This window comes from Motacilla alba, chromosome 4A (genome assembly GCF_015832195.1).
Source record: "Motacilla alba alba isolate MOTALB_02 chromosome 4A, Motacilla_alba_V1.0_pri, whole genome shotgun sequence".
NCBI classification, from domain to species: domain Eukaryota; kingdom Metazoa; phylum Chordata; class Aves; order Passeriformes; family Motacillidae; genus Motacilla; species Motacilla alba.
In genome coordinates, this window is record NC_052045.1 from 9,973,363 (window position 1) to 9,996,472 (window position 23,110).

The 23,110-nt window shown below is 42.3% G+C and overlaps 1 protein-coding gene across 2 annotated transcripts; it reads left to right on the forward strand.

Moving 5' to 3' along the window:
- The first annotated feature begins 7,344 nt into the window (after positions 1-7,344).
- Positions 7,345-23,015, forward strand: SH2D1A (SH2 domain containing 1A). Of its 2 annotated transcripts, XM_038164638.1 has the most exons (4): positions 7,345-7,630; positions 19,325-19,388; positions 21,736-21,871; positions 22,230-23,015. In XM_038164638.1, the coding sequence occupies exons 1-4, from the start codon at positions 7,494-7,496 to the stop codon at positions 22,268-22,270; spliced, it is 378 nt and encodes a 125-aa protein (XP_038020566.1). In that variant the 5' UTR covers positions 7,345-7,493; the 3' UTR covers positions 22,271-23,015. The 2 variants fall into 2 exon arrangements, with proteins under 2 accessions (XP_038020566.1, XP_038020565.1); XM_038164637.1 differs by lacking the exon at positions 22,230-23,015 and having other exon boundaries at positions 21,736-22,210.
- The last annotated feature ends 95 nt before the right edge of the window (positions 23,016-23,110 follow it).

Consider the following 23,110-nt stretch of genomic DNA (forward strand, 5'->3'; position numbering starts at 1 on the left):
AATGGTGAGTGTGCTTAGCCATTGGAACAAAGTACTCACAAAGTGGTGGATTCTCTCCTCTTGATGGCCTCAAATCAAGACTAGGTGCCTTACTGGGAGATAAGCTTTAGTCAAAAATAGTTATGCTTTAGTCAAACACATGTTACAGGGCTCGATATAGAGGTAATTGGGAAAATGTAATGGTCTGTGGCATCCAGGAGGTCAGGCCAGATGGTATAATGATCCCTTCTGGCCTCAAACTCAATGAATCTCAGAATGAATATAAAGGCTATCATCTGGATCTGCATTTGAAATAATTGCAGGCAGAGATTAGACATGCAATTGCATATGGTTCAGAATTGATAAACTTTCCTTCCCTCCAGAACAAAGGCCCTTATTTATGCCTAATTACATGACGCTGTTGTAATTCAGGTGAATATCCATTAGAAATTCAGATGCCATGTCAGCAAATCAACTTTAACTTCTGTGTGTGTGGTGTGGAGATCTAGTTTCTAAAGCTGAATATTCAACTGCAGACCTGCTCGCACAGGAAGGTGTCCAGGAAGATCTGCGTGGACTTTTGCTTTGCCCTGAGAGAACCCTGATGTGATTTAGCCCTGTCAACTTTGAAGTTGGTTCAGCTAAATCATAAAGACATGGAGGTTCTGGGCTTCAAAGCAGCTGTGTGCCTAATGCTGATGACTGCCCATGCATTGCTGAAATTTACGGGAAAGAGTTGTTGAAAGAGTAATAGCAATAGCAAAAACTAAAAAGGTTCAAGCTTCTATGAGTAGATTTTCTTATGCTGATATTATCACAAACAGCATCTCTGCTTGGCAATGCATAGCCCGTTCACGCATTGCTTCTGCAGAAAGAAGATATAAGAAATATTAACTGGCAAAAGAAACCGCATTAAAACACAGATGACTTTTAACATGAATTTCACCTATATTATGTAGCTTTCAATTTTAGTGTTATCTCACTCACAAAGCATTCAAAACAACTGTGCAGGTAAGTAGTGAGGCTACACAGAGGAAATAATATTGTTAAAATTCAGTGAAATGTCGTCATTTATGGTATTGTGTGCATTTACCTGTGCTCAGAAGACAAATGTTGATGAGTTTCATTCATAAAGATCCATAACCTTTTGCATTCTCGGTTCTTCTTCACAATGATTTCTGACTGATGGCACCAAACAGATAATTTCCAGGTGATGAGAAAGTTTATTTTTTCAAGTTCTCAGCACCATAGGGAAATTCTTACAGTAGCTAATGTGCACCTTGAAGACTGAATATTCTGAGGTAATAAGGTTTTTCCCTAGGCTATAAATTTAATTTAAAGGGGCAAAAGCCTCGATCTGCAACCACCCTCACAACTACCATGCTTGCCATTAAATCATGTCCTCAAGTGCCATGTCCACACATTTTTTGAACACTTCCAGGGATGGTGACTCCACCACTTCCCTGGGCAGTCTGTTCCAGTGCTTTACCATTCTTTCCATGCAAAAAACTTCTCCTAATATCTAATTTAGTTTTCTCCTGGTGCAGCTTGAGGCTATTCCTCTCATCCTGTCACTTGTTACCTGGGAGAAGAGACTGACCCTCACCCTCCATCACCCTCCTTTCAGGGAGTTGTAAGAGAGCAAGAGGGCCCCCTCCTTTTCTCTAGGCTAAACACAGCTTGGCCTTTCTCAATATGAACAATGTGTATGTCCCAGAATGTAAAGCTGGAATCCACACCTACATCCAAATTCTATTTATTATAACCAGCTTCCATTTCTGCCCCCTTTTTCCCAAGCAGCACACATAGAATATGATGACTAACATGGAGGCTGCATAAATACATGCTTATCTGTGAATTTTAAGCCACAAGTTCTTTGCATTCTCCTTCTCAATTGACGGCCAGAACCTTGCAGCTAATTACACATTTGCTAATTGCAGCCTGCTTTTCTCAACCTGCTTCATTTCAGCTCAAAAAGGGGACATGATAATGGTGACTTTGCAGATGCTCTAAAATAACCAATGTTTTTCTGAATCTCAGCAATATTTTCTTATGTGAATAGCAAATATCTCTCTGCAGATACTATTCTATACTGTTATGAATATTTTTTCAGATTAAACTAAAAATGAAAGTGACATGAAATAGTGAAAATCATATTTAAAGTTAGCTGTGTTTTAATGTGGCATTTTACCAATTAGATATTTTGTCAAAAACTTTACAAAAGCTCCTGATTTTGAAGGTGCTTTTTTTCATACTTCTACAGGGATAGCATTTATGGTAACACTGTTGTATCAGCAAAACTACCAATGAAGGTATTTTGCTTTTTGTCTTGCTTTATAGCCCTTTATACAAGGCCTTCCTATAGCGGTTCTGCAGTAGCATTAATTTCATAAAGGTCTTGAAGGTCATTCTTATTTTCAGTCAAATAACAATAACCAAGAATTTTAATGATGCTCTTGCATTAGTGTTATAGTATTCAGAATTGTTATAAAATTCAACAATGTATGAAAATGTCACTGCTAGGGATGAATGAAGCAGCTCCTCTGAAAATGAAAATCAGCCCAAATCTTTCAAAAGGTGTTAAAGAAACTTCAGGTAATTTCATTTTCTCTCTCCCTTCTGCCACTTCTCAGGTACTTATACAAGTTCCGGCACCTGGAATATCATCATAATTGATTTTTCTAGACAAAGGAAGTGCTTACAGCTAATTATCTAAACTTAAGTACAGCATTTGGTACAGCGCCATGTGGGAAATTATTATCTAAAAGGGGAGATAAAGACAGAAATCTAAAAGTGAATAAGAATGTGAGGGTAGGAGGAGATCAGTACTGAGGGAAGGTAGTAAGGCTTCTCAAACATCAGTCTTGGGCCTAGTAATATTTAACATTTTTAATTAATGATGATCTCATAAAAAAATATGCGTGTGCTAATGGAATTTACCAGTGGCATAAGGAAGGCAGGCACTGTCACTGCAAAGACAAATAACACTCTCATTTAGGAAGAACTGAGTGACCTTGAGAGTAGGATAAATGAGACAAAATTCATAAGGGTTTGACTGCCAGTTCATGCATCTGGGTTTTGTTAATCAGGTTTCTACTATACCTGCATGCTCATAGGTAAGAAAATACTAAGGAAGGCAAAACACAGGCCATACAAATCTGGGTATTTTCACCAGGGTAATGAAACACCTGTAATGGTGTATGAGGCAAGTGCTAGAAATCAGCCAGGATGGTGCACACTATTCACAAATAATTTGCTTCAGTTTTGGGAAACTATGGAAAAAGATGATTAGGGTGACCATGGAAGGGAGAGCCTGCAGAGCAGAGGAATTTGGCAAAATGAATGCTGAGGGAGGCCTCTATAAATACCGCATGGGCATGAGCTCTAGGAAGAGAAAACATCTGTTTAAACTGAAGGACAACATTGGCACAAGAACAAATGAGCACAAATTGGTCATGAATAAATTTAGGATAGGAACTGGAAGCAGGTTTCCAAACAACAGAATAGCAATGTTCTGCAATTGCTTTCCAGTGAGAACAGCGGAAACAACAACAAATCCCAAGCTACTTTTAAGATGGACTTAAATGAGTTTCTGAAGGGTATTACATGTTGTGTTTGGCAAAGATAGTAGAGAAGTAGACTTGATGACCCAAGAGGTCTATGCAGTTCTATCTGTCTGAGCCTGTTTTTCATGACCAAATATTTCAGAGCACTTTTAAGTACTTCCTTTCCTTCATGTATTTTTAGATAAATTTTTTTATAGCATATTTCAGGGATTGCTAGCTGGACTGATTTAGGAAAGGCACAAAACAGTGGTGTCCAAAATATGCTGAATACTCTCCAAACAAAACAAGACAAGTGTGCAGTGTCCTACAGGGCAGTGGTTGGGTGCTTAAAGAAATCACCATTTTCTGTGGAAGGTGAAGGGGACATAATCCCAACAGGAGCAGCATTCCTTTGAGCCTCAATTCTCTCTCATTTCTCTATGCTCCCAACCTGCTGCTCTATTTTGCCTTCTCAGCCCCATGGCACAGATGCAGCAGTGTAAAATAGGATGGCAAACAATGCTTTAGATCCACAAGATTAAATGGATGAAACCTGGAGCAGTCAGTATTTTGACTAGATGCCAAACTGCAGTGAAGATGGCTTGTTTGGGGGCATTCCTCCAGCCTCCCTAGTGTGGTGTGTTAGCATGTCACGCTTTATCTTTATTCAGCCCAGGAAGCCTCTAAAACCTTTGGTTTACTTTATCCTGCTTGGTGCCATAATGGTCTGGTTTTACAGTTATTAGAAAAGTCTCTGCCTGAATTAAGGTGCAAAGAAGACCATATGCCAAAGTCAATAGTATGGATTTTATTTAATAGTAAATATGGGAGAGAGAGAGAGAGCAAAAGGAAGAGAAAGAAATAGAAAAGTGTGAGGGGATTACAGAAAGAGAGTGACAGAGACAGAAAGAAGACAATATCACCACTCCATGGATGCCACAGATGTTCTGTTGATCCTCTCCAGCTGGTCTTCTTGGTGGTGAGGGTCCCCTGAAAAGCACAGAATCCAATGAAATAACATATGCTCAGGGCAGGTGGGAATGCCAGGTACCTCACCCCGGGTGGAGGGCATTTTGGTGGTGTCTTGCAACAGACTCTGGGTCTGTTACATCACTTTGTGTCACCGGCAATGCTGTGATGCAAGGCCTCAGGAAGGAGTCTGGGGAGCACTTTGGGGGGTCTTTGATGCACCCTCCTCAGCTGCTTCCCATGTGGATGTCCCATGCATGTGGCCTGTAGGGCTGGGGATTTCACAGCTGGGCCTGTTTGTGTAAGGAAGGATGGATGTTCAGTGCCTCTGACCAGAGGTTATGCCACACAAAAAGCTTCCTCCCTGCTCCCTCAGTTATGGGAGGGTCTGTGTAAACCTGGCCTCTGTAGGCTGTGGTCTTCCCCACCCCAGACACGGCCAGAGGTGATTCTCAGCAGAGCGGCTGGGCTTCGATTTCTTGTGGTTGCATCCTTGTCCCTCAGCCTGCGATTATTGAACAATCTTATCTACGTGGCTTAACTCAGGGTCCAAAGTTCCAGTCAGGCATCTTCACGGAGGGGTGGGCTTCTGTGCTTGTAGCTTCTTTATACAGTTTTTGCTATGGGCAAGACCCCTTCATAACAACGTTTAAGGCATGAACCATTTCAGTCCCTGCCAGGTGCCTCAGTGTCACTGTCCCTTGCTCCCAAACACAGCATTTCCATAATTTCTTAAAAGCTGCAATTCCCCTAGCTGGTAGGGCCATAAGGGATTTGTATGGAAGCCTGGGGTTGAGATTCAGTAGCTGGACTTTTATAGATTTCTTAACCAGACTAGCAAAGTTGTGTGTTTAGAGCTGTTTTACAATAATAGATGCTGCTTCATCCAAGTGCTGGAGAATGCAGGTCAGCTGGGTAGAGCGGTGACTCCACATTAGGAGAGGATCTCACAGTGAAAAGTTTTATGATTTTCTTTAGTTGAAATTTGAGGAGTGGGACAATGAAATCTGCAGAATTAAATGATTCTGGCTGGTTTTCCTCTCCAGCTAATTACACACATACTTTTTCTGAAATCAGCTATTAATATTGAGAATAGGTTAAGAAATGGAAAAGTTGGATAAAATCCCCAAGAGCACAGGTAGTTTGGAAAATCAGAAGAAATAGGCAGCTGCTTTACAGCTTGTTGCTGTCCACATTAATCAGATTTGCAGTAGGCAGCAGCTACTTTATGTGCAAATACTTTAACAACTGGTTTAAAAAACCAAGCAGGCTGTCTGAGTCCCCAGGTTCACATAAAGGGGGTAATGAATACCTGCATAATGAGATAGAAAGGCCATAAACTCGGTGGTGGGAGTTTTCAGTCTCTCTTCAGCTAAGCTTTCCGCAGCTTTCTCAGCCTCTTAGTGCTAGCCAGGGAGGCAATCACTTGCCATCGTCTCCCTGTGGGGAAAGAGGCTCTCCGTCTCCAAACGCTGCAGCTTTGCCATCAGTGACTTTGTGCAGTGCCACATGCACGAGCTACCCTGCGACTCTCACATCAGAAATGCCCAGCTCTCAAAAAGAAAAAACTAAAGCTAGTTTCAAAAAATATTTCCAAGGAAAAACTACACTAGTAGTTTTTCAAGATCAAAAAGTAAAGACATGCACTGTGAAATGGTTGAGAGAAAACACTTTGATTGATTGAAGGTTAAAAAGAGCAGCTATTATTTTTGCTATTTTTTAATTTCATTTCTGTTCCTGAACTGTGTGTGAAAAAGCTATTTTTTCACCTGTCCTTAACTTCAACAAGGACACAGCATCTGTGAGCAGCTGGATGAGATTATTTAATTCTGTCCTGTCCTACTAGTAAACTCAATTTAAAAGCAATCAATCATAACCACAACCCATACTTATTGCTATATTTTACTGACTTCTTGCTCACGTACACAGGAGTGGGAAGGTGGCTCTTCAAGAGAGGGTGGCAGCCTCATGCCAGGGATGAATTTAGCCCTGAGCTTGCTGCAGCCCCATGGTGTCCATAACTGCAGGGAAACATGCTCAGTTTTTCCATGGGTGGAAATACCTGTGGGGTGGAAATATCTGTGGGGCACATTGACAGTTTATTTGCAATTAGCTGTGCATGTGCATGTGGTAGCATTCAATTGACAGGTATACTGAGGAATTTTCTTCAGCCACAGCAGGTGAAAAGATACAGCTTTTTCAGACACAGCTCAGGATTTTGGATGCCAGCTCATGCCCCACCTAACGGCAGCACTGGCAGCGATGGCATCCAGGAAGATGTGCCAAGGCTGTTGCCTGCCTCCGAGCAGGAGTAACGGCCACCACGACATTAACAGTGATTAAACAGCACCAAAGGCTTTGAAAACAATGCCTGGTGATGTGAATCAGCAGGAGCTGGTGTCTGTGGGCACTGGAGCAGCTGGTGTGGAGCAGGGGCTGTGCTTGCACCTGCAGCCTGAGGTGAGCGCTCTGGTGGGACAGGGAGGTCAGCTGACTTCCTCTAGTCTCATCCCTGGGGATTTTAAAAACTAGATGTTTTTTAAAAAATCCCTTATTGGAGTAATAATCCCCTTCGGTTAAAGCAGAAGAGGGAAGTGCCTGGCAGCGCCGCTGACAGCAGTGCCCTCCCTGTCCCAGCCAGGGCAGCCACTGGCTCCCTGGCCATCGTGTGCCTCAGTCCCGTCCCTGCTGAGCAGGAGCCACATGGCCGAGAGTCGATGTGAAATGACACCTCTGCAGGAGAGCTGTGAGGGTGCGAAGATGTTAGAGCCTACGTAAAAGGAAGACAGAAAGGGGCATAGGAAAAAAAAACCCACAAAAATTCTGTGTTCGTTCCTCACTCTTCCCTCAGTGCTGTCTCACCCCGTGCAGAGGCTTCAGAGGTGTGAACACATCCTGTTTACATCTGCCACCAAGACGGGAGGCTGAGGGAGCACACGGCTGAGGCACAGCAGGGAGCGCCAAGCTCGGGAGAGCGGCTGCAGCGGGACAGGCCCTGGCATGGACACAGTGCCCGTCTACCACGGGGCCATCACCCGAGAGGCTGGGGAGAAGCTGCTGCTGGCGGCGGGCACGGACGGCAGCTACCTGCTGCGGGACAGCGAGAGCATCCCGGGGGTCTACTGCCTCTGCGTGCTGTGAGAGCAGGCCGGGGGAGCAGGCCGGGAGCGCGGGGCGGCGGACCGGGGGAGCGGGCCGGGGGAGCGGGCCGGGAGCATGAGGGAGCGAGCCGGGGGAGCGGGCCGGGGCGGCGGGCCAGGGGAGCGGGCCGGGAGCGCGGGGCCGCCAGGGCTGCTGAGGCTGCAGCTGATTGCCGACAGTCCCCTCCACAATACGGGCTGTCCCCACAGCAAAATGTGTTCTAGTATTACCATCTGCTTACGTGTGAGACTTTTGGCTCCTTCACCTTGACTTAAGATGGAGGGGTGCAGTAAGTGGTGTGGGGTCCCTTGCAAAGCAAAGAGGAGCAGGTTTTGCCTTGCAGAGCCCATGCTTCCCACAGACAAAAAGCCATAAAGAGAAAGCAGGCAGGCACATGGGAAGGATACGCAAGGTGCCATGGAGAAATGCCAGGCGACTTGGCTCAGGATGGCGTGTACTGCCTCTTTGCGCTGGATAACTCTCTTGCTTTGTTCTGCTTCCCCAGTGTGCTCATGGGTGTGCCCAGCAGCATCCCCAGTGACCCTGTCATTGGGAAAGGTAACACCGAATGCTGCCATCCACTATGTGCCTTTGTTCGGGATGCTCTCAGTCCCACAAGCTTGTGGCTTGTCTCACAGGCCACAAGGCTTGGAGCAAATTACCTGCAATGCACATGGAATACTGATGGTAACAAACTAGGTAATAATGTTTCATCAAATTGGGTGAAAAGGGAGAGATCTGATGGTATGGTCTGTCAGAGAGAAAGTAAAAGTTCCCCTGGGAGAGCTGGGGGACTTTATATTCATAGGACCTCATTTTAATAAGGAAACTGTATTACCCTACTGTAAACTGTGCAAAATTCTTGGAAGTCCTGGTGACACTGTACTGTTGCATCAGAAGAACAAAGATGACACTTTTGCTGTACTTCAGTAGGAGAAAGGAACACTAAGAGAAAACTCTTTTAGGTCCAGCATGAAATCAGCTAACAGAAGGAACTCTGTCAGGCAGGTACCTGGCAAAAAAACACAAGGGGAAGAAGGGTCCTAAGTCAGGTTTTCCCCAAATCCCTTGAATACATTTCAGACAATATGTAATTAAGCTGTGGGTGAGCATCATTATCTTCCTGTTATAGACCAGTAAATGGAGACATGCCAAGATGGCCACAGACAATCCAAAATTACACAATACTCTTCTCAGGGAAAGTCTTTGTGGCAGAGGATGTATTTTTTCTTCTCTCGTGAAATCAGGTGAACCAAGTTAGGTGCTCCTGCTAACAAATACCTTAACAGCGAGCTGAAAAATGGGAAATAAGAAGCATCTTGAGTTAAATGAAAATGGAATAGAGATAGCAAGAGGTAAGTAGTACTGTGATTCCTGGGATGGGAAAAGGCAATAAAAGCAGAATCTCTTTAAAATAACTATCAGAGGAAATGGGGATATACCACCCTTACACTCAGAAGTCATTCAGTGCAGGTGAAACACCAAGGCATTAGAGAAAGGGTCAGGAAGAGTGTTACAATGCTGAATAAGACAGAGAATACTAGAATTAGTCCACCATCAGTCTAAATCAGGATGTAGGTATGTAACATGGTCTTTCAGTTGTACACTAACAGCTGGGATTTTTTGTATATTGGTAGTAATTTATGCCGTTTGAAAGAAATTTCATTAATGAAATAAAATATAGAAAATGTGAATAGGAAGAAGTTAAAACTTTTCTAGCTGTGAAGCTCTGCAATCTTTGGAGGAAAAGATACTTCAGCAAGAAACTGACCAAATTGCTTCTAAAATTATGGGCCATTCATGCCTCCATGGTATGTTGCATTGAAAGATACGTATGATAAACAAAAGGGTAAAAGCAAAAAACCAGAAATTAATGGTGAGTGTTCTGCAGGCTCAGAACACAGATCCTTAATTGTTATTCTATAAAGGAAATTTGAAGTAGCATCTTGGGTAAATCCAGATAAAATTTAAATTAAAAATGTTATGATGAGTATGAACTGGTACAGAAAGACAGGTGGCTGAAAAATGGTAGAATTAAGCCTTGGTTCCAATACTTCTTAATAGTCAATTCAAATAATTACGTAAGAAATTGCAGATATGGCAAACAGCATGTCACGCAGTAACTGTGGAGACAGTTTTTATACCAGGAAAGTATCCCACACTGAGATAGCATTGACAGTTTGAAGAAATGTGGGCTATAAACTAGAGAAGTGCTTTGACAGGCAAAGTTTGCCAAAGCAGAGCACTTTAGTGGGGAGACTGGAGGAGCAGGAAAGGAAGGCGTGAGACATGGAGATCTGTATTTGGTGGAGAATGCTAAGCCCGGCTTTGGCAAAAGAAGCCAATGGACATAACCTGTCCAAATTCCAGTCTGAACATCACGGGCAGAGATGAAACAGGTGACAGACATGCATGTGCAGGGCAGCTCTGGTAAAAACTGAGGGAAGTGTGCAGTTGCTGTTTTCACTCTGTAAGATGAAGAAAATTTAAGAAAGAATAAGTATTTCTCTGCTTTTAAAAATGCTTCATTCTAAATAAATCATGGAAATTATTAGGAATAACAAATTTATTCAACAGTTTACATTATGGTTCAGAATCCATGCTGGAAATCGCTATAAGAATGTATAGACATATGAAAATCAGACAAAAGATGAATTTACTAAAAGTAATGAAGTGATCTTTGAAACATGGGAAATAAAGCTGGTCAGCCATTAGATGTACTGCTAAACAAAATATTTTTCATGTTTCCAGTGAAAATTTCTACCAGGAGTGTATCTGTTTTATACTGCCGGTAGTGTTTCTATTGCCCTAGAAAACAAAGTGAAAAATAGTCCAGTTTTCCAAAATCAAGACATGTTCAGTCTGTCTTCTTTCCCCTCTCCCTCCACTTCCCTGGGGAAGTAAAGCAAACCAAAACAAACAAAAAGTCCTGCAGCTTCCTAGTTCTAACCCTTTTTAGGGTTCCTTGTCCCATCACAGGGCACAGTTCTGAGGAAGAGAAAAGTAATATTTATCAAAAGAGCAATTAAGCATATATTTGGATGACAGTGATGTCATCTGCTTGAATTCACATTAGTGGCTGCTCTGCACTTCCAGCTCCAGGTACTGTAATTGTCAAGCCCTGTGAATTCACTGCATTGCTTATACTGAAACAATGTCTCCTTTTCCCAAGAAACTGCATAAATTTGTAATGCCACAATCACCACCACATCCTCCCCATCCTCCCCATCCAAAAAGCCCTGACATATTTTGGCAGGCTTTGAGCCTCTTAAGGCGCACAATGAGGACTGCAGTGTTCATGGTCAGGCTCATTCACCTTTTGCTTTTCCAATTAAAAAGCAGAGCCCTGACCTTTAAAAAGGAGAAGAGTCAAAGACTTCATGAATCCCTCATGACTGACGCTGATTTTACAGGGCAAGCATAAAAGAGACAGGTAGTAGCATAAAACCTGACCTATAGAGGTGGGTAACTGCAGCAGGCAGGACCCTGTTGGAGCATTCATCTAGAAAACTCTCTGCTTTCTCTCTTCTTTGTTTCTCCTGAGCTACTGATTTATCTCCCTTGAATGCCACTTTCCACTTTCTGAAGCTGAGATGCGCACATGGTGTGCCTGAACGCCTTCAAAGAGACAACGAATATTTTCTTGGTGTGACTGCAGCAAAGCACAAAGGACCCACTTTCAAAAATATTTTAAGACCACAATTAAACTATGCATGGAGGAGTAGGAAGGTTTTGATTTGCAATTGTATGCTCTGGGGCTCTTGCAAACAGAGGTGCTGCTTTCAGATTTTGGCAAAGATTTTAATACCAGATGCTCCCGGCTCTTCATTGTATGAATATCATTATTGAATTGATGATGTCTACTTGAAGGATGTTGTGAATATGTCAACCGAGGTACACAATCCTTTCCTGGAAGTTTTTAGAGTTGCACTGAAAAGCAAGATTTTTGCTGTTCCTGAGAACTGGTCTAGAAGAAATGTATATGCTTTATAAAACATACACGTTTTAGCCATAAAGAAGTTAGACACTACACACAGTACACCAGGGTTTTAATATCAAGCCTGATTGTTCCAGGGAGCTTTCTTTACTGGTCTGGTTTCCTCTCTGCTCAATGCCCCGTTTGACATTTTTAGCACACTCAGAAATCCTCTGTGCTCACAGCTCCTAATGAAGTCAATGGGGGACACGGGACACACTAATGGTGACTACTTTGAGGAGCAGCCTCTTCAACCCTGCCTGAAAAATGTATAAAGAAAATGCCTGAGAGTGCCAAAAGCCCCATGTTCCCTTACAGATATATGAGCACACATGCAGAAGCAAGCAGCTCATGCCTGAATTGGCAAAGATAAAGCATTTGTAGTTTGGGTTTTAAAATTCGCATGCTTGAAAATACTGAGAATGTTAGTAGTTGTTTCAGAGCTGTAAGTAAGACAAACACGACGTGCTTGTCACACTGTATGTTCAGATGATTTGTTTGAAACCAGCCGTTTGTGTACTGTGCTGCATTAAATTTGTGGAGAATAATCAAAAGCTGGAATTGAAAGCTGTTTAGAGCTCTTGAAGCAACGGTAATGGCAACAGGGGTAGGCTGCAGTCCTATCAGATTTTACGTGTGCTATTTTTTCTGTCACTGTAACCACGGTGCACAAGTTCAAGGCAACGTGCTGGAACTTTCTGATGAGACAGATACATCAGTTGTACGGTAGGAAGGTGTAATACAGGATCACAAGCCAGCTTCAGCTTAGCATTTCCTTTGTTTCCTATGTATTCTGTTTGATAGATGTGGCAGAATAATTGCATTTTTTTATAACACTGCACATAATCATCATCATCATTTAAGACGTAATTTGAGACAAAAGAAGAAGCCTCTCAATTCAACATTGCTGTTGCAAATATGACACACTGTTTTCAGCTTTGAAAAAAGTCTTCTATAGCACAATGGTAAATTTTACTGAGGTGAGTATTTCACGTGCCTGCTAACCACAGTGAGTGTTGTCTTTGCTGAGCATAACTTGTCTAATGACCTTCACATATTCCAATGACTTTTCTTGGAAAGGTAGACAGTCTGAATCATGGAACTGATGAAACTTAGTGGGAGGCTAAGTTATTGGCCTGCCATAAGGTAATATCCTTCTATTTATCATCTCAGATTTGAACAAATTCTTACTTTATTTCTGAATTTCAAGAAATTCCTCTTTGAGGTATTGCTTTTGGCGGGAATCTCCTTGTACCAGACTGACACAAAACCTGCTCAGAAAGGCTACACACTTGCTTTTTAGGTAAATCAGCATTTCTTCAGATAGTTAGGAGTGTTGAAGTGGTAAAGATACTGACAATCTTCCACAGAAATCTCTGCGTAAATTCAGAGCTATTTCACAAGACTTAAATTTCTCTTTTAAGCTTTTGTTAATTTCAGAAGAGAAAATCAAGATAATGCATTTTTTATAATGCTACAGCATTGCAACAAGTTAATATGTGTTACTCATGTGATATTGAGTGTAAATTTTTCCCACAAGAAGTGTTGATAAAGGAATCAGTGACAGAAGTGTTCACCCAAGTGCTGCTGTGATTTAAGCTACAGTCACTCTGTTGGGCTTTTCAGATGTTGTAAACACCAGTTTAACCTATTTTATTCACTCTTGCAGACACAGAGCTCGTATCTTGCACGTGATCTCGATGTGAAGGCTATTTCTTCAGCTTGAGTTAGCTGATGGGTGGTAATTTCTGAGTTGCTGTACTTAGCTGAGACCTAAGTAAGGAGGGAATCAGCCAGTTAGTAAAACAGAAAAGATAAATTCTAGGAGAGAGTGAGGAGAAGCTTAAAGGCTCTGAGGCACTGCTGTGTTTTCCCTTAAATTCATGGGTTTTGGCTTTGTGGTAGCCATCTCCCACCTCTGTATCTCCTGTTGTGCCCATGCCATCACCCACATTCCCTATCCAGGGTTGCTCACCAGGAAACTGCCTGAAGTTGGTCCCTCTGGGCAGGGAGGAGCTGATCTGCACCTACATCAAACACCTGTGGTAGGGCAGAAGTGGCTCCAACCTGAGCTCTCGTGCTCATCTGCTCCATGCCGTTGACCCCCGCTCCGGTGCCCCCCTGAGCTCCCCAGCAGGGCTCCTCTCCAGAGCAGTGTGGTTCTCATCTCCATAGCATTAAGTGGTTTCTAAGCATTATCTCTGCTCGAGATGAAGAGTTTAACTCTGTTTCACAGAAGAAAAAGATGACACAGGAGCCCCAGGTCTGCAGTACCTTTGGGTTCCCAGTGTAAGGGCTATGGGAAGGGATTCTGAGGCTTCCCAATGTTATTCTGCACAACTTGCTGACTTTGCTTGCATTGCTGAGGTCTGTTTCCTTGTTTCATGCAACTTTGGCTTCCAAAACACCCATCTTCTGCTCCTGGTTGTTTCAGCATTTTGTGTTACTCCCAGACAAGCCCCCTCATACTTTACCTTTGTATATCCCCTTCTTTACTCATTTAGTCTTTCTGTCAGGGGTTCAATGTTCGTTGCTGTTTCCTTGCCCAGCTTGCATAGATATTGGTCCCCTTTTCTTTCCTTCCACATCCATCCTACCTAATCCCAAATTTCCTGCCCAAGATGCCCAGTTACTCAATTACCTTCTGGTTTTAATCTCGCTAATCTAGGCCAGGTAACACACATAAATTTCAGCTCATGGACACTGCTTGGCTGAATGCCCGTAGAACAGCCAGCCCAGACATGATGCTTCTACAACTTCTAACACCTTTAGAGGGTGCTTCTCTTGCAGCCTGGAGAACCACTACTGCTTTCAGAGAGTGCAGGAGATATATCTTCTTTCAAACAAATTTTATGTCTTTGAAAACAGAGCTCCCCCTCCTCTGACAAGTAGAAGATTTTTTTTTTTTTAAACATGGGAAAAGCACTGTTTTGCCTAACATGTTCCCTTCTGCATTCTCCATCCCTAAATAAGGGTGAGGCAAACACAAAGAAATAAAATTTCAGTCTGAAACGCTGAGATGTGCAAAGTTATAAGAAACTGACTCTGGGCAGTGTAATGCTCGGAACCACTGTTTGTGGGGTACACTGTGGTCTGGTTCTTAAACTATGTTGTAAAGTGAAATTCCAAGTTAAGGTCAGGTTGTAAATGTAGCAGGTAAGAAGAGATGATTGACACAACGCAATGACATCTGAAGAGAAAGATACATACAGAGGAAGAAATTCATGTAATTTATTGCTGACATGGCTTTCCCTTGTCTCTCTCTCTCCTTTTTAATGTGCTCAATTTTGGGCTCAGAAATGAATAAAAATTAGTTTAATAAAATTTCCCAACTGAGATGCAAAGTATTTGGAAATGATTTTAAAGTAGACCATGCAGCTGAAATGTCATCATTAATTTTAATCTGCAGCATGTGTGTAATGTCCTCAGGCTATTTCAATGGTGCAGAAGATTGTAATCATTCACCTGTTAAAGTAAATGCAGCTTTAACAGGTCTGATCACAGCTAAAAAGGAGGAATGGAGAGGACAGGTAGACAGATGGTGTTTCAGTATGTCATCTGTGAACGATGCCTTGGTAACTCTTCGGGAGGAATTATCTGGATATAAAGGAAAAATACGTCTATCATATAAAGGAACTGGTTCCTGTAATAGCAACTTTTTCTAGGTTTTCCTTTGACAGAGTTTTCCAAGGGAAAGTATTGAAACAGAGACTGTGTTAGTGCAGTTCCCAGCTGGTATAACAGATCCTTCCCTATGGAGCCAAAAAAAAATAGTGAGATGTCACAAAATTGTCATTAGTGGTGACCAAAGCACTCTTTCATAAGTGCTATCTGGTATTGTCCTTACAGCAATGGCTCTTTTCTGCTTGCCCTCACCAGCATTTTGGTATTTTTTGCCTATGATCAAAAACTTACAGAGCCTCATTCATCAAGATGTTAATTCATGATTGTTCCTGCCCCCTGAGCTTCACTGACAGGAGAGAGGAGCTTTGCTCTTGTGGTCAAGGCTGTGTCTGTCCTTGCGGCGGGTGAAGGAATGGGGGAGCCCTTCAGTGAATCTTTGCCTGGGTGTCATGAACTGGTCCTTTTCCAAGATGTGCTGGTACTGAGAGTGCTCCCTGAGCTCACACCACATACAGGAACCTTGTGTCTCTCTAGGAGCTTTTTTTTCCTGCCCTGAAGAGAGTAAAATGTAGAAAATTGAGCTGTCCTCTCATGTTAGCTGGGGAATTTCTCATTTCCTGAGACTTGAGCTTCAGTAAATGAACTTTTTCACCTGCTTTTTTCCAGTGTTACATGCTTTTCTCTTCGGAAGGTAATGTCCTCTACAATCTCAATTTTAATTTGTGTATTTAATTTTTCTTTTAAGATAAACACCTTGATCTTCCTTTAGCCCACACTGACCTTAGTTCATGTGAGGTAGATTAAATCATAAAAACCTTTCTCATGGGAGGCTTTTGCCCACGTAGCAGTAAACTTCACCCAAAATCATATCACTTGTAAATGGAAGGTAAAAAACTCTTTGAAGTGGTAATGAAGTAAGTTCCTGCTGCATGACAGAAAGTTTTGATAAGATCACATTCATTGGGAGAGTACTTCTCAGAAGAGCCGTAATTCATTTTGTGGAGACCAAGGAAAGTTGTTCAATGGGAAGAAGCTGTTCATCCTCTTAACGAAATGCACCTTCCTTTCTTTGTGTGTTGCCTTTGAAGAGGCAGATGTGGATGTCCAGGCCATCTCCCATTTACACAGTGTCTTGCTTTCCTGGTGGCTTCAGAGCCAGTAAGAGATGATAATGTTGTGTTTTTCAGCTTAAGCTCAGTAAAAATCCCTCAGACCTTTCAGTCTTTCCTTCTCTGGGAAGAACATGAACATTTGCCAGGAGAGTGGAGAGCTCTCACTTGTCCCTCAGGAGGCTGTGATAACAATGTCATTCTCTTCCCATTCTCCACACTGTGCTCAAAGCATCCGTCTTCTCAAATTCTTATTCCCTTTTCAGAACCTCATGGGCTTTTAATCTGAACTATCCTTTGTGCTTTCCCTGTGCTTAGCTGAAATATTTTACAGTGTAATATTTTGAAAAATGCAGGATAGCTGTATTGTATCTCACCATACTTCCATACTGAATATTATTTTATCTGACCTCTATTTTTCAATTCATTCTGCTTAGAAAGCCTTTCTGGTATAGTGCTGAGAGCCAAAAGACAGCTCAGAGTCAGAACAGCACCACAGCCCCTCAACCTCTTCAACTCGTGCAATCTCTTATGTGCAGAAAACAACTAATAGTGGCTTTCCAGATAACCACGCTGTTTGTGGAAAAGTCAGAATTTTAAGGGGACTGAAGCAGTTGGGAAAACATTTCTTTTGGGAAAACCAAGAATCAAGCAAGGGTAGTAGAATCATAAAATGGCTTGGATTGGAAGGGTCTTTAGACATCCTCTAGTTAATCTAATCATCTAGTTCCAACTTGCCCTGACGTGGGCAGGGATGCCACCCACTAGACCAGGTTGCTCATATCCTTATGCACAGTGTAGTATTGAAAATAGAAGTCAAGAAAATGAGATAGAGAGTGAGATTTAGATGTGTAGAATCATACTGGTGGATTTGAGACTTGAAAAAAAATCACTGTGGAAAAGGTTAAATACCCACTTCAAAGAGATGGGACAAAACACCAGCACCTCTCTGGTATTTTCCAGTACATTATGGCCTGTGAAGTCCTCATTTCAGGAACCATGTGTTGGCTGGCGTTCTAAATATTTAGGTACAGCAAAGCTCCTTGTGATTTAAAAAAACCAAACAATTCATGTGAACATAATGTTATAGAAAGCTGATGACACAGGCACAGCTCTGTCTTTAAGAAGGGATGGTACAAGACTGTCTGAGGGCCCTAAAGGGAGACACTGAATTCCCTGAACAAGAACATACATAATCTAGTGGCTTAGAGGAATGTGCTTCTGGCCACCTGGGCTTGAGTTGTGGCTTCAAACACCACTGACCATGGTGCTATGGCATGGACAGGAAAGCAGCTCCACATTCTTCCCTCCTTCTGCAGCCACAGCAGGCTGTTCACACCTTTTCCCAAGGTCCACATCCCTGATGGACTGCAGTTTGCTGGGGAAAAAAGAGGGGAAAACTGGTGATGGCTGTTTTCCTCCTTAGGTTTCTATGAAGTGAGCATGGCCAGCTGCTTTTCATGTCTGTCTGGTGGCATACAGAAAGTCTGGTGAAAAGGCTCTCTTGGTAGACATGAAGAGGTGGATGAAGCTGTGGTGGGATTGTGGGGCAGTATCAGACACATTCCCATACTTGAGGAGAGCAGGGCAGTGTCTCAGCTGTGCACAGGGAGCTTGTCCCTGCAGCAGCCCAGATGGGAGGGAATGGCTTTGTGTCCTTCACTTCTGTGTCTAATCACAGTGGGAGTCAAGTGGTGGGGGCAGAGCTCACAAATCACCATAGGCATTTTGCTCCCACTTTGCTGGGTTATAGCAGAGTGCTAGCTCTTAACAACTTCCTTCTGGGGCAAATTACACCAGCCACCACTTTGCAAAGGTTGCTGTAATGACTTTTAAACAGGAATTTGTCCAGGAGCCATGACACAGATCATGAGTAATTGCAATCATATGATGTCTGTGTCACTGATGTCTTCTCATATTTTGTAGTAGCTGCTGTAATGCCATGCATAGCTGGAAAGAAATACAGTGTATTTCTGCTTTCTTAAGATTAAGAATTGATGGTCAAATAGGAAATGGCCCTTAAAATCCTGCTGTGTGTTTGTGTAAATCTATGTAGTGTGAAATAGAAGCATAGAATCATAGAATATGCCGAGTTAGAAGGGACCTGTCGGGATCTTTGAGTCCAACTCCTGGCACAGCATAGACACCCCAAGAATCACACCATGTGCCTGAGAGCACAGTCCAAATGCTGCTTGAACTCAATACAGTCTTTGTTATCTGATACCGTCTAAACTAATGTCATACCCACGGAGCTCCTATTAATTGATTCTGAGTTAAATTTTTGAATATTAGTGTAGCAATCTACCATGTAAATCATTCACTGAGTTGGGTTCATGAGAGAAGCAAGAGTGACTTTGGCATGAGTTGTGCCTTGTGTTATTAGTCTATGACTCCTTATTCTCCAAAGACTCTGAGTTTAAAAGAATGAAGATTCCAGACTCTTCAATGTCTCTTTTATCAGTATTTGAAAGTTGGGAATGTATGGGCAAAGAGTTTTGATTTAACTCCTTTTTGTGGATATAGCTTTCCAAATAAATCACAGTAATGACATTGCTGCTGTTAACATCTGCATTTAAATGAGTCATAGAACAGTAATGCTACCTGTCAATAATACACCTTCTCTTTTTGCAGGTAAAGTGTTTCTGTGTGAAAGGATGTCACTGAAAAAAATTAATAAAAATGCAGAGAAAGGAATAAAAGCAACACCGTTTAACCTAAAATAACTGAATACTGCTAAACTGGATCTGAGTCAGACCAATCCCTTTCATCCCCAAAAAACCCAATAGGTTTAACACTGCATCTAGCCAGTAGGTTTTTTAGCTACCTAGAGCCTTTAGAGGTCGATTTATTTTTAAGAAAAAGTTAGCAAATGAGCTAAATCTCACATAACAGTGTAGTTCCTGTGAAAACTGTCAGGAGAAATGAATAATAAATAGCTGTTTTTTTTGTTTTTGTTTTTTTTTTTTTTTTTTTCCCCACAGACATCAGGGTTATGTTTATACCTACAGAGTGTCCCAGACAGAAACTGGATCCTGGAGTGCTGAGGTGTGTACTTCTCCTTTCCCTTCTGAAAATTTCTACATCCTGTTTGATATAGATTATAGATTAAATGAAATATATTCAAATTATTCATGTTTCTGCCTAGTCTGATTTTCATTGATGGTAATCGATCTAGAGTGCATCCATCAGTAACATGTCTTGGTGCCACTTCTGACAGTCTAGAACTCATAAATTAATTCCCTGTTTCATTTCAGCTGTTGCATAATGCAATAGTGCATCATTTTGCATCATTTTAAATGGCAAAAATATTGTGGTTTTATAATTTGACAAGCACAATCTGTTTCCTTCTATCCTATGTACCATCAATGTCAGAATACTAAAGAAATAATTTTCAATGTACAGTGTTTTAATTCATCAATCTAGATTAATTCATCATTAGTGCAAAATATAGCCAAAACTTGATACAAAATATATTTTCGCCCATCTGACAAGAAATTGGTAATTTGGGTGCAGAAAAACATTACTTGTAATACAGACAACATTTAGGTTGATGAAATTGGGATGTTAATCTCTATTTATTTTATGATTTTTTTTCCTTTGGATGTACTCTGTGTATTAATTCATAATTAGCTTTCTGTTTGTATGTTAATGAACATTTATTTCAAATAATATATAATTTCTAGACAGGCATAATTCCTTGGCCGTTACTGTATTAGACGTGATTCTGGAATACAAAACTGATTCTTGGGGTTGCTCTGAACAGATCAGGGGGTGGAAATGACTGACATTACTGTGGAGTAGGTAATTATCCACGTGACTCTTGGGAATAGTGCCCAGTAATTCTTCCTATAAGACATCAGGAGGTTGATATAAGGGTTAGGATTTGTAGTGCCCAAGACAGAAGTTTTTCAGGACAGGGTGAGGGTGACAGTGCACCCATCATGCCAGGGTAAGCACTGGCATCTGTGGAAGGATTCCAGGACTCCAGAGACCTCCACCTGTGGAGGATAATTCCCTGACTGAGGCTGCAGCCTCCTTTAGCCCCAGATGACATCAGCATCTGCAGTGAGGTTTTTCTGTTGCTATATAGACCTGCTACGATGTCTGGCCCATGACCTCCACTGGCATTGTATGTGTGGCTTTTGGGCTTTCTCTGGCTATATTTTAGGCAAACCTTACCTGAATTTCACATCATAGATGTGCTGAAGGCCCAGGCTTCTCTGTACATTCTCTACAGGAGAAGGTTCTAGCTACAGATCCATGATGCCAACCCTTCCCTTAAGGAACAGAAACTTTTAAGTAAATGTTGCTAAGACCATGCTGGCTTCAGCTGTTAGACACAGCAGTCTAGGTCCAACTGATCCCCACAGAGTGTGCCTCCAAGGCCAAAACAGACTCCAGAAGCAGCTGGTCCTTTCCTGCTTCTGCTTCCTTCCCTGTGGCTGGTTAGTCTCTGAGCAAGCTCAGGTCACACCCATCTTTCAAGGATGAGGCAGGGAATTTAAAACAGTGCTGGTGAAATCCCAGCCAGTGTGAAGACTCCAGCTGGTGCTAGGGAGACTGGATTTAGCTCACAGCTGCTGGGTGAGAGCAGTGTCCCTTGAGTGGGACTATGCTGGCAGGATCCATTCTTGTCCTCCCTTGACTTTGGTGGAGTTATTATGAGAATGCCCTGAAGGATTTAACACAAACGCTGGATTTTTGATTAAAAGCACACATTGTTTCATTTAATACTGTTTGAAAAATTGCTAATATAGAGAAATAGAAAGACTCTCACTTCTAATAAATAGGTAACATTTGGCTGCTGTCTCTGTGCAAGAAGTAGACAGGAATACTCAATGAACACATAAGCCAACATTGAATGCTCCAGGAAGGGTTTGCAAAGAGGCTGTGTCCATGCTGGAATTTTGTGGTGCGAGGATTCCCTCTCTGTAGTAAGCCCAGATTGCTCTCTAGGTTTTCTCACTGGTGTTTCTAGGATGGCACTATCTTAGTGATGCAGGCCAGAAAGTTACTGGTAAGGAGGTTAAATCACTGGCTGCAATAAGTCAAGGTCAGAAATAGCAAGGGGTCACTTGTAAGTCTGTCTAATTTGTGTGGCAGGTGAGTGTGGGTAATTAGCGTGGGTTTCTCTTGTAGCAATTAAGGAATTGTCCCTCTTCCACCTTTCTATCACCATGCTGCTGGGAACTGCTCGTGTAGGAAGGCTGGGATGCCCCAGGGAAAGCAGAGAGCAGTGTGGCTCATTGACTCACCTTGAACTGGCACATGAGGGGGTTCAGCCATGGCTGGCTCCTTTCCTGGGAGCTGTGTGCATTTCTGAGGACGAGGCCTGTGTGCCAGCACAGGGTACCCAGCGCTCCTTCTCACCTCTTCCCCTCTGGCTTTGCAGACGGCGCCTGGGGTCCACCGGAGGCTCTTTCGGAAGGTGCACAACCTCATTTCAGCCTTCCAGAAACCCAACCAAGGCATTGTAACACCCCTGCAGAACCCAGTTGTCAACCACGTGAAAGCCAGCTACTCCCCAGGTACTGGTGGGGGGAGGAAACCTTGGCTGCAGCTGAGCAGAGCCTCCCCGGTGGCAGAGATAGAGGTCTTAGGCTTACTTGTATATTTGACCTGAACTAGCCAGCAGAGTGACATTGCCAAAAATGTGCCCTAACTTTGCTGTCGTGTAATTTGAAATGCTGTCAGTCAGGTGCTCATTACAGACAGGGCCTGTCAGTGTGATAAGAAAATGGATTTTGAATATGTATTCCTGAGTGCTACGGCAGCAATGGCTGCCTTCCCTCACCACCACCCTCGCCCATGGAAGTATGAGCGTTCTGGACTGTCCATTTTCTTACAGTGTTCATCTGCTCAAATATTTGTGGTTATTTCTCTTAGGGAGGAATGAAGGCTATGACTTCCACCTGCAGCCATCATGAGGATGTCTCCCCAAGTGTGACATAACCACATCTTCCAGCATCTCCTCTAATCTATGCTTTAAAACAGAATAGTTTATATGATGATAGTAAATACAACTCTGTGAGTTTTCTTGTAACATTTGCAGAAATGTGTATTTCATAGAATTTATTGCTCAAGATGTAGAAATTTAGATTTCAAAGTACTTTGAACTTAGGGTGGGATATTTTTGGTTTGGTTTTGGTTTTTCCCAAGAGAGGATAAAAAAGCATGAACTGCTAAATCCTTTATGTCTTTTTTTTCCTTTGTACTGTCATGTTAAAATATTTTTCCCTTAAAGATCAGTTCTTAATTAATAATTAGTTATTAATTTTACATTGCTTAACTTTGGATCCTGCTTTGCTTTGGTCTGGTTGGCATTTATGCAGAATTGGGCAAGTCCCCTTTTATAACCTTAGGAGAATTGTTTACATTAAAGTGTCCTTGCCTTGGATGGGCTGTGTGTTTGTCATTCATACAGTTCCTAAAGATATTCCAGATGTGATACCATGAGGATCCCCACTGACTGATTTCCCATCAAAGCAGTTGCTCTGCCCGCTAACAAAATCTGTAGTTTTCACCAATGACCAAGAACATAAGTAATGCACAGAGTAACCAAGAATGCCCAATGAAGTGGAAAGCCTTGTTCTTTGCTTTTAGGTGTTCTCTGTACTTGAAACAAGCCATCCTTGCATACAAGTTAAAAAAATAAATTATTTTTGCATGGCAGCTCCTCTTTGTGTGTTTCCATGCTGCTGCTGGGCTCCTGGAGGGGAGTTTTGAATCTAGAGGACTTGTCAGCTGTGCAGGGTTAGCATGAGGCT

Coding starts and splice junctions, on each gene's coding strand:
- SH2D1A (XM_038164637.1), top strand. CDS start 7,494: ATGGACACAGTGCCCGTCTACCACGGGGCCATCACCCGAGAGGCTGGG. Junction 7,631..19,324: donor GTCTACTGCCTCTGCGTGCT/GTGAGAGCAGGC, acceptor TTTTCCCCACAG/ACATCAGGGTTATGTTTATA. Junction 19,389..21,735: donor CTGGATCCTGGAGTGCTGAG/GTGTGTACTTCT, acceptor CTGGCTTTGCAG/ACGGCGCCTGGGGTCCACCG.